The sequence below is a fragment of the Elephantulus edwardii genome, unplaced genomic scaffold, assembly GCF_000299155.1.
Source record: "Elephantulus edwardii isolate Elephantulus edwardi_28Jun2011 unplaced genomic scaffold, EleEdw1.0 scaffold00009, whole genome shotgun sequence".
Classification (NCBI taxonomy): domain Eukaryota; kingdom Metazoa; phylum Chordata; class Mammalia; order Macroscelidea; family Macroscelididae; genus Elephantulus; species Elephantulus edwardii.
Genome location: NW_006399759.1, coordinates 22,870,704 through 22,882,484, shown reverse-complemented (window position 1 = coordinate 22,882,484; position 11,781 = coordinate 22,870,704). Strand labels below are relative to the sequence as shown.

Below are 11,781 nucleotides of genomic sequence, written 5' to 3'. Positions count from 1 at the left end.
CTTGAATTCTTCCCTCTGCTTTGGCTTCTCTGAGCTCCAGTGAAATTTTCAGAGTCTCTTCTGACATCCATTTTGGTCTTCTCTTCCTCTTCTGTCTTTGTAATGAATGTTTGCACTCTTCTTGGATGATACCCTTGATATCCTCCCACAACTCATCTTATCTTCACTCGTTAGTTTTCAAGGCTTCAAACCGGTTCCTGAGATGGTTCTGAAATTTAGGTGGGATAGATTCAAAGTCATATTTTGGTTCCTGTGGACTTGGTTTAATTTTCCTCAGCTTCAGCTTGAACTTGCATATGAGTAGTTGGTGGTCTGTTCCACAGTCAGCTCCTGGCCTAGTTTTCACAGCTGATATTGAGCTTCTCCAGTGGTTCTTTCCATAGATGTAATCAATCTGATTCCTATGCATACCATCAAGTGAAATCCATATATATAACCTGCATTTATGTCTCTTAAAAAACATATTTGCAATGGATAAGTCAGTGATTATGCAAAATTCAATCATCCTCTCTCCAGCTCCATTTATGTCACCGAGTCCATGTTTTCCAGCTACTGAATCTTCTTCTGTATTCCTAAATTTTGCATTCCAGTCACCCATTATTATCAATGCATCTTGATTGCATGTTTGATATATGCACCAACAACCAGAGCCAAGGAAGAGGAAATACAAGATTTTTACCAACTTTTACTGTCGGAGATCAATCAAACATGCAATCAAGATGAAAGATTATAGAGAACTTGAATTTCCATTCATTCATTGTTGCACATTTTCCTCCAAACCCACCCCCTGCCTCCAGTTAACTTTTCTCTTTGAAAAGAAAAAAAAAGAATTCTTGTATTGTTATACAATCCCCCCTCCTCCCAGTCCACTTTAATATGCAGCAGCTCTTATTCTGGACTTCTGTCATGCAAATAATATTTAATCATATATCCCTTTTAAATCACAGGTTTCAATGCAGTGTACATTATTTATTCCCTCTTTTCTTAGTTTCCACCTAAAGCCAATACCAGTCCTGTTTTATAACAGTGGTATTATGAAATATGCAATATTTGTCCTTTTGTTACTAAGAAATTTCACTCAACATAATGTCATCCATGGTCACCCATTTTGTATAATACTTCATGAGTTCTTTCTTTTCAGTACTGCATAATATTCCATTGTGTGAATATACTACAGCTTCTCTATCCATCCGTCTGTTGATGGGCACTTGGTTGTTTGCTATTGTGAACAAAGCAGCAATAAACATGGGTGTGCCTATATCTGCTTGGGTAACAGTTATGGTTTCTTTAGGGTATATTCTTGGTAGTGGAATTGCTGGGTCAAATGGTATTTCTATTTCTGACTTTTTGAGAAAGCACCATATGGCCTTCCATAATGGTTGCCCCATTTTACACTCCCATCAACAGTGATTAAGGATCACAGTTTCTCCACAACCTCGCCAGGGTTTGTTGTTTGCTGCTCTGTTGAATTTTGTTATTGTTACTGGGGTGAGATGATATCTCATAGTTGTTTTGATTCACATCTTTTTTTTTTTAATCTCTTTTAGAGCTAGGGATTTTGAATATTTCTTCATGTGTTTGTTTGCCATCTTTGGCGAAGTGTCTGTTTATACACTGTGACCATTTTGCAATTGGGTTGTTTACCTTTATCTTGTGGTGGCAAACTTTCTTTCTGTATATATAACAACAACAACATGTAAATCCACTGCCACTGAGTTGGAATTAAATTGATGGAAGTGGAGTTGTATTGGCATAGTGGTTAAATATTTGGCTGCTAACTCAAAGGCAGTTGTTGAAATCCAGCCACTCATTGGAAGATTCTGTGTCCATGAAGATTGGGGCAGTTCTATACTGTCTTTGGAGTTACTTTTTAAGCTGACTCAATGGTAAAAAGTTTTAGAGATTCTTTTTGATTCTTATAATTAACAGGTTTGGTATGGATGATTTTTATTTATTTAATTTTTTGCTTATTTTACTAACACTCATGTAGCCATTTAGGAAACAAAACAAAATTTCATTGGCATTGAGTTTTTGGACCCATAGTGATCTTACAGCCTTGTTCCCAGTTTCTTGTCTTCATTTAACATTTTTTAACTTCATAACTACACTCTAAGTCTTGTTGTTGATTGCCTTTGAGTCGATCACGACTCATAGAGACCCTATGAACAAAAGGCCTGAAGCTCCTCTACAATTATCAACATTTATCAAAAATTAAAATAGACTGACCCTAATTTTCACATGAGGAAACTGAGATCAAGAAAATGATTCACTCAAGGGTCCACAGTAAAATAGATTCAGAGCTAGGACCAGGATTGAAATGCCTCCATTCACAGATCCAACTTTTCAGGTTAAGTTTAAGGTTCTCTTTGGCAGTTGTTGTGTTTGTGTACTCTTGATTTGGAACCAACCTGTAGTTGACTCTCCAGTGGGTTTTCAGAGGCAGTAAGTCACATGAAAGGAGACTGCCCATCTTTCTTCCAAGAAGTGTCTAGTGGATTTGAACCATGTATCTCTGGGATTGCAGTTCAGATTCTTACTACTAGGCCACCGGAACTCCCTTGGGAGTGCTAAGCCAAGAATAATGCTGAGAGTGATCTGTCCTGGAAAAAAGTATTTATTTTAGCACTGTTATTGTTGAGAATGGCAGCTACATGGTGCTAGTAAACAGACCAACTTTCGGTCAGTTTCATAACTTTTTCAATTATCTATGGACAACTGTGACACTGACGTGTCAAATGCTTTAATGGTTACTCATGGTGGACAGTGTTTGGTGGCACTCCCCAATTAAAACAAGCTTGGAAGCAGGAGCGGCATCCACTTCCGTAATGGCTTGTCTCTGGAAACCCTATGAACCTGGAGAAAGGATGAAAGTTATACAGAAGGGATCCAGAACTTTCGTTCATAGGGTCACTATGAGTCACCTATGACTCAAAGGCACTTAACAACAACAACATGGGCAACAGATTCCCTGATTGACTCCACTGAGGCTGATGATTCCCGCTACTGTACATCCTTGACCTGCTTCTGCTCTTTGAAGAAGGTGTGTATCTAAATCACCTCTATTTAAATATAAATGTCTCCTTTGAATTTTTATTTGTAAGTAGAGATGACTTGAGGTGAATGCGAGTGATGAATGTTTGGCTAAATGTGCCCTCACTTTTTTTGATATAAGGGACCAAGAATTTAGAGAAAACAAGATTAATCATTAAAATACTAATTATCATAACTTACGCTTACAGAATGAATGGTGAAACTCTGCCTCACGTACTTTGAGACTGTTGTCAGGAGAGGCCATCAAAAGGAAAAAGACATCAAAAGAGAAAGACCTTCATCCACCAAGATGGTTTGACAGAGTGATTTCAGCAATTGGCTTAAGCATGGAACAGATCATAAAGATAGGCCAAGATAGGGTAAGATTTCCATCTATCATTCATAGGGTTGCTATGAGTTATAGTTGATTCAACAGCACCTAACAAAAACAACCATATAGGCTAAGCAGTAGCCCTAGGAATTACCCCTGGTGTAAATTCTATGAATCACAGCAGCCTCTTGCTCTCTGTTTCCAGTGCATTCGTTGATCACTGTTTGCCAATTTTCTGGTATGTTCTCTGCCTAGAGAAAGCTTTATGACCCCTTAAGTTCTGAGTCTGTAGTCACCTCTGGGTAGTGTGAAATGCCCACTTGTCTATGACCCTATCTTGATTATTATTGGAAATGTGACTGGCATTCTTACAGAAGTGCGTGATTCTGCAAGTAGACCCCTCAACACTCAGCAAACTGTAAGGCAAGGCCTTCATTGTTCTCAAAAAGCAGGAATGGCATCCACTTCCTAAACAACCTGCCTCTGGAAACTCTATAAACTTCAGGCCTTTTTTTCATAGGATTGCTATGAGTCGTACTCAACTTCACAGCAATCAACAACAACAACAACAACATACATACAATGAAAAGTTGGAACAAAAGCCTGGGCCCCTGGATTTGAGGCCTGTATCATAATACTTCTTTGGAAAATAACAGTCAGGAACATTTGCAAGGCCTCTTAGGAATAGGCCTCAAGGTTTGTGACTTTATTTTAAACTATCACAATAGCTTATAAATGATGTGGAATAAATCACTCCTACACTTAGATAAAAATGTTGATAACAATGTGACAAAATTAGTGCCTACTCTGATGTAAAAATCTATCACTTGTTCTATAGTAATTTCAAAGGAAGAAAACTCATGATTCTGCAAGTCAAGTTGCCTGGCTTTTATATTTTTACCTTTGCCACAGGCTTTTGTGTGACACTGAGCAAGTTTATGCCATCTCTGGAACTTAGTTTTCTGAAATATAAATTGTTATACTCAATGGTCTTTAAGTCCCTCTGTAGTGGTCTTAGAAAAACAAAACCGAAAACAATCACCACGTCCCCAAAATAAACCAGCTACCATTGAGCTGATTCTGACTGATGGGGAACCCATGTATGTAGAGTACAACTACTGAATAGGATTTTCAAGGCGATGAAGTTTGGAAGAATATTCTCTGAGGTGCCATTGAACAGATTAGAACTGTCCACTTTTCAGTGAAGAGGTAAAACTGGTATATAAAACCCTGCTGTTAAGGTAGCTCTGGTGGCCTACTGGCAAGAAGCTACACTGCAATCCCAGATGTGCCTGGTTCAAATCCACCAGATGCTCTGCAGGAGAAGAAGGGACAATCTCCTCCTGTACCAGTCAGATCCGATTTGATGGTACAATGCACAAAAAATAATAAAATAAAAAAAAAACCCCAATAACCCTGTTGCCATCATATAAATTCTGATTCATAGAGATCTTCTATCAAGTTTCTGAGGCTGCAAATCTTTAAGGGAGGAAATTGCTCATCTTTCTTCTGTAAAGCTGAATTTTCAAATCACTGACTTTTTGGGTAGTAACACAACATTTTACATACTATCCTACTAGAACTCCTTGTTACTGTTTTTAAGTCCTTTTATTCCAATATACTGTATGTGAATACATACAGTTATATACACATTTTAGAGCTAGTAGGGAGTTTATTGATCCTCTGGAGAGGGTGAAACCAAGTTGCTCTCTGGAGGCAAGGAGTTTGAAGCTCTATCTCATGTACTCTGGGCATGTTGTCAGGAGGAACCAGTACCTTCAGAAAGACCTCATGCTTGGAATAGTGGAGGGACAGCGCAAGAGAGGGAAACCTTGGATAAGATGTATTGACATAGTGACTGGGCTATTAGGGGTAGGTATGTCAGAGACTGTGAGACTGGCTTAGGACAGTGCACAGTTCAGAGCTATTGTACATAGGGTGCTATGAGTAGCAGGCGACTTGATAGCATATAACAACAACTCCATAAAGAGGACAAGACAAGAATAATTATTCCCCATTTCCCAACTTAAGTTACTACAGTCCTGAGAGAATAATTTATTCCAAAGATAGAGAACTTTTATTCATCTTCTTAAAATATTCCACATTTTCGACTCAGTTTTATTGGATCCAGCTAAGCCGATAATTTTTTATTTTATTTTCCACTCTTTTCTTTCCATTGAGAGCTCTGGTGACGTGGCCCATAGTGTTTTGCAACACTAACCAAAAGGCTGAGTCTCTGACTGTTCAAATCCTTGGGAGAAGCATGGGCAGTCTTTTGCCACCACCATTATGATTTACAGCACAGGAAATCCAATGGAGGGTTCATATGAGTCAGAATATCTCCACGGAAGCATGGGCAGTCTTCTCCCATCACCACTATGATTTACACACAGCCCAAGAACCCGATGGAGGCTTGATAGGAGTCAGAATCGTCTCAGAGGCAATATGTTTTAGTGGGTTTTTGGGATTAGTTGGATTTATTTTAAATAAAGATGAAAAAACCCGACAACAAAGACCACTTAGCTGCTTAAATGCTAAGGCTGTTATATTGTCTTTTATTCTGGTGAGTTTAACCATGAACAGGCAGTAACAAGGCTAAACCTACATTTATTACATCTACAACAGTCCAAGAATATTACATCTTCTTTGTTTCATTTAGGATAAATGTTTATATTGTAATTCAAGAAATTAGTCAGCAGTTTCGAAGGAAACCACAGAAAGTTAAAAAAAAACACAACACAAAAAACAAAACAAACACATGTTAGGGATGAGGCACAAACTGAGATTTGTCCATAGCAAGAACATAGAAACAGCCCAAATATCCAACCACAGACAAAGGGATTGAGAAATTATGTACACTGACACAATGTAATACTATGCAGCATGCAGGAGCAATTACTTTGTAAATTGTTACCTAACTTGGGAGGGACTGGAGAGCATTATGCTGAGTGAACTAACGCAGTCCCATAACGATAAATATTGTGTAAAACCATTATTGTAGAATGACTATAAGGATTCAAGAAGGGGAGGGAAAGGGTGGAAACAGAGGGATGAGGATGTGCGTGGTGGTGGTGGTGGTGGTGGTGGGGAGGTATTAATCATGGGATTATACAATTTGTTGGGTGAAGGGATGAATGAAATGTAAAGAATTTGTTTTTGAAAACAATGTATTCGAATTTTGTAAATAAACTAGTAGAAAAGAAAAAAAAAACCAAACACCCAAGCACAAAACCATCAAACACAAGGTTGCATAGTGGAATGTACTTGGGGCAGTGGGAGGGGTGCGGGGGTGGGGGGTGGGGGAGGAATGTGTACCAGGGAGGGAGTGTTTCTTTTAAAAGAGAGGTGCGAACTGGTGGGGAGGAGGGCTGGTCTCGGCTGGTCTGGGAGTGCATCAATGAATGACTGGCAATCCAAAATCTTTGTAAATGTTCATAAAAATTATTAATAAATTTTTTTTTTAAAGAATATAATAAAAAAAGGTAGCCTTACCTGGAGCACTGAAAAGCTTGAGAATATAAGAACTGAAGACTTTGGTAGTGACCACCACAGCCTCCTTGTGTCTACCAGGAAACCCATTCTCTCTGGTCACATTCAGGTCACCTGAAACAATTAAAATAGAGAAAATAGAGAGGAAAAAAATGATGGGCTTTGGGATCTAACAGATTGTTTTCACTGCTTCCTAGTGACTTTCTCTACTACTTCTCCTATAGGAACATCATAACTGGATCTCTTAACCGTTTAGATTTCCCTGGATGATGCAAATAGTTTGCCTTCTTGTACCTACCAAAATATTGATGAATTGAACCCACCTACAACACTGTACATCTCCAGAGAGCTAAAGAGAAATGATGACAGTCTAGTGACTAAGGTGTACCTGATCCAGGACATGGTCTTCTCAATTGTTTACTGTGCAACTGAGAGCTGAGCATTGAACAGGGATGAGAGAAGAATCAATGTGTTTGAATCACGGTGCTGGAGAAGAGTACTGGATATACCTTGGACTGCCAAAAGAACAGTTATGTCCTGGAGAAGATGAATCCTTAGAGGCAAGGATTTTGAAAGTCTTTCTTACATACTTTGGGCATGTTGCAAGAGAGGCTAGTCCTTAAAGAAGGACATCATGCTTGGAAGAGTGGAAGATCAGACAGGACAGGGAGACTTGGATGAAATGGTTTGACACAATGATTGTGGCAATGGGGTCAGGTGTGTCAGGGGTGGTGAGGTTGACTCAGGATAGAGCATGGTTCAGAACATTGTTCCTAAGTTTGCTGTGAGTCGTAGTTGACCCAATGACACATAACAACAACACAAGGCAACACTGTGGAATAAAAAGTCAAGTAATCTACCTTTGTAAAGACTGTAGTCAAGGGAGCTTTAGATCAATGGTAATTGATTTAATCGGATCAATGGCAATTGGTTTAATGGTTCTAGTTCCTAACTTCTTAGAAAGGAACCCTGATGGTGCATCAGTTAAGTGTTTGATTGTTAATCAAAAGACTGGAAGTTCAAATCTGCCAACAACTGCATGAGAAAAAAGATGCTGTGATCTACTCCTGTAAGGTTAAACCAAACCAAGGCTTTGTCCCTTTGTCAGTCTCAATGTGTGTCAATCCTACAGCGTAGAGTAGAATTTCCTGGGACTGTTTCTGAGGCTGCACATTTTCACGGAATCAGATGGTGTCATCTTTATTCTGTGGTGAGTTTGGACCTTTTGGCTAGTAGCCAGGCACTTTAATCATTATGCCACCAGGGTTCCTCCTCAAAAAGCCCATAGTCTGAGAAAGTCTGTGGAGACCTCTACTCTGTCACACAAGGTTCCTATGAGATGGAACTGACTCAATGGCATAAAATGGCCTCTTTTAAAAAAAAAAAAAAATTCTACCACAGTCAACATTCTTGGCACCAGCAGCCAGGAAAGTAAAAGACATATTGCAATGGGAAAGTCTGCTGTTAGGGACCTCTCCAAAGTACTGAAGAGCAATGGTGTCACTCTGCAGACTAAGGAGCATCTGATACAGGCTATGGTCTTTGCAATCACTTGTTATGCGTCAGAGAGTTGGACAATGACTAGGGAGGACAGAAGGAGAATTGATGTCTTTGAGTTGTGGTGTTGGAGAGAGTATTGAGGGTACCATGGACTACTAAGAAAATAAACAGATTCAACCTTGAGAGAATTAAATTGGGCTGCTTCTTGGAGGCAAGGATTCTGAGGATTCATCTGACGTATTTTGGACATGTTGTAAGGCAGTCCCAGTCCTTGGAGAGGGACATCATGCTTGGGAGGGTGGAGGGATAGCGCAGGAGGGGAAGACCCTCTATGAGGTTGATTGATTCAGTGACTGGGGTAAATTGGGATGGGTGTGTCAGAGACAGTGCCATTGGCACACGATAGAGCAGAGTTTAGGGCTGTTGTACATAGGGTCTCTATGAGTCGCAGGCAACTTGACGGCACATAACAACAACAACTAGTTTACTTATAAAATTTGAATACATTGTTTTCAAGAACAAATTCTTTCAATTTTCCCCACCCCCTATCAAATTGTACAACCCCATGATTAAACATCTCCCCCCATCCCCCTTCCCACACCTCCTCATCCCCTGCTTCCACCCTTTCTCACCCCTCTTGGATGGTTATACTTATTCTACAATAATGGCCACAATGGCCTCTTAGAGTCTCATTATTTTCATCTGTAAAATTTTATTTTTAAAATGAAGGCTAGTTACAATGTGTATATAGTGCCTTGCACAGTATCAGTGCAGCTTGTAAGACTGTAAATAAATTGAGCTGATGGAAAAGAGAGAGGAGTGGGAAAAGAAGACAAAGGAATTATTTATTATTATTGCACTACAATAATACTATTATCCTTCAGGAGGTGACTTAGAGTCCTCTAGAAAATAGTAAAACAAAGAGCATTCTGCTACAGATTACTGGCATGAGCCTTTTCTGTCCTGAGATTATGCTAATTAAGAAAAATAACATTAATGTTCTACTTAGGCTATTGACATTCCATTTCATCAACTGCAAAAGGATTTAAAATAGTCATTTTAATGGGCACAGGATGTAACTGTAACTCGAATGTTAATATTAATTTGTGTAATTAGTTATAGAATAACTAAATTCACGGGACAAATGGAGACCCCTTTTTCAAAATACAGGGTCTATCTCTCTGTGCATATAAGAAGTGAAGTAAACTAGCAGGACCATAAGACTTAACACATTCAAAGGCATTTGGAGCTTGGAGGAGGGGGGAGAAACAGGCTCCCTGGTTAATTTCACACTTCCTCTATACATTTCAAAAAGTAAGGTGTGACTCTGGCAGCTTGATTTTAAAAGAAACCTCCAGAAGCCTAACTAAATGCCAGGTATTCTTGCAAACTCAACACTCTCTGGCTTAGAAGAATTTTCTGTTTCCTGGTGTCTGTTTGCAGCAGGGGAATCCAAGCCTGCTCAATTCAAGCAAAGGCTTTATGCTCCTTGAAGGACATTTCCTGCGCTTTACAGCTATGTGTTTACAGGAGCCGCTGGCCTTTGTCATTCGAATGCAGGCGTGTGGGGAAATGTCTGCACATCAAACCCAAGAGGAACTTGCTGAAGGAGAAGGGAAGGAGACAACTTGCAATCACTGAGGGCCTTTATACTATCCTTTCAACAGCTTCGTGAAATGAACTATTGTTGCCTCTATTTGAGATATTCAGGAATCAAAACTCAGAAGGGTTACCTTATCCCGCAACCATGTGCTTCTGCAATAACATGCCCCATCTGCTCTCTAGTATCCATAAGTTCCTGGGGGAGGATGAGCACAGCCCTTGAGGTGCCTCTGCTGCTGTCCCCCAGGCCACTCAGCCACCACCTCCTAGGCACAGATTGTCCCAGGTTTGTTTTCTTTGGCTCCCTCATTAATGAGTTCCACAGGACAATGCTAAGTCTAGTTATGCAGCCTTAATTGGTTTAGTTACAACAAGATAATTCCTTTTTTCTTCTCCTGGAGGCCTTTCTGTTTAAAGACATTTTAGCTGGAAGATGCTAATTATCAATGAGGAGAAAGTGACACCTGAGGAGTTCATCTTCCATCGTGGCCCTTGGTTTCCTCTTTGAACTCCTTCTTCCCTGGCCCTCTTTCCCACTTCATCACTTCTCCCCCACCATCATAAAAGAGAGCTCTTCCCTGACCAGGAGGCAGAACTTTCCTTCTCACTTGCCAGGGAGTTATTCTCTCTGCAGCTGTCTCACAGGCATGGAGAACCTGCAGGAGACCTTTCTCAGCTTGGAAGATGGCCTGGGCTCTTCTGACAACCCTGTCCTTCTGTCCTCCTGGGACTGGAAAAATAGGGCAGGGTCCATCGAGCTGAATCAGGGCTCCCCAACTCAGAGCCTTTCTCCAGCTCCATCCCTGGAATCCTATTCTTCTTCTCCCTGTCCAGCAGTGACTGGATTGCCCTGTGGGCATGATGGCATCAGCAGTGGGAGCAGTGATGTCTGCAACAGTCGTGAGACCAGAAGCCTGGTTGAGGTGGACTACAACATATTGGATTTCCAGCCTGCCTACCTGCAGAGCGTTGGTGTCCCCAAGGCGCAAAAGGGCACCAAAGTCAGGATGTCTGTCCAGCGGAGAAGGAAGGCCAGCGAGAGGGAGAAGCTGAGGATGAGGACCTTGGCAGATGCTCTGCACACCCTCCGGAATTACCTGCCTCCTGTCTACAGCCAAAGAGGGCAGCCGCTTACCAAGATACAGACACTGAAGTACACTATCAAGTACATTGGAGAACTCACAGACCTCCTTAACAGTGTCAAGAGAACATAGATGGGAGAACCCTTGAGGGACTTCAGCCAGATCAAGCCCACTGGGCATGAAGGCAACTTTTAAAAAACCTAAAGGATATTATGGAACAATGTCACGTAGCTATTTTTAAATAGGAAGTGTCATCTTGCTGTCTGAAAAGTTCTAAGGGAATTCCCATTTGACTTGTTGGAACAGCCAGAACTCTTAACTGCCAGACAGACATACTCCTGCTCTCAACTCCCCCACTCCCCTCTGCTCAGGAGACACATCCTTTGCAAAGAGACAAATTACTTTGCCCTTCTCTGTCTGTTTAAGGTATTTTAAAGGGTCAATTGTTTAAAATGTGGCTTTAAAATGAGATAAACTAGTGATCATGACTATTCTCTCACCATTCTGGTTTCGTGTTTCCTCGCTGTTGCTATCTTTATATTTTAGATCAAATATGATGCCTGGATTCTTATTTTGAAAGATCTGTGGCAATGAAAGGGCAACATTGCTTCACTGTGTGTCGTTGATATGATTCTGATTCAGAACAAGCCAATATGAGAAAGTTGTGTGTGTATGTGTCGTGTGCTGAGGTTGTGCCTTTACATTTTATGCAACATCACTTAAAGGTAGAAGGAATCAATTTCATGT

At 40.5% G+C, this 11,781-nt stretch overlaps 1 protein-coding gene and 1 pseudogene across 1 annotated transcript; one reads left to right on the top strand and one right to left on the bottom strand.

The window, feature by feature from the left end:
- Positions 1-10,262, bottom strand: part of LOC102846445 — a 39,418-nt pseudogene extending 29,156 nt beyond the window's left edge.
- Positions 10,263-10,599: 337 nt separating this feature from the next.
- Positions 10,600-11,166, top strand: MSGN1 (mesogenin 1). Its single transcript, XM_006880723.1, has one exon. The coding sequence runs from the start codon at positions 10,600-10,602 to the stop codon at positions 11,164-11,166; it is 567 nt and encodes a 188-aa protein (XP_006880785.1).
- The last annotated feature ends 615 nt before the right edge of the window (positions 11,167-11,781 follow it).

Bases quoted from the DNA above. Each gene is read 5' to 3' on its own strand.
- MSGN1 (XM_006880723.1), top strand. From the start codon at position 10,600: ATGGAGAACCTGCAGGAGACCTTTCTCAGCTTGGAAGATGGCCTGGGC.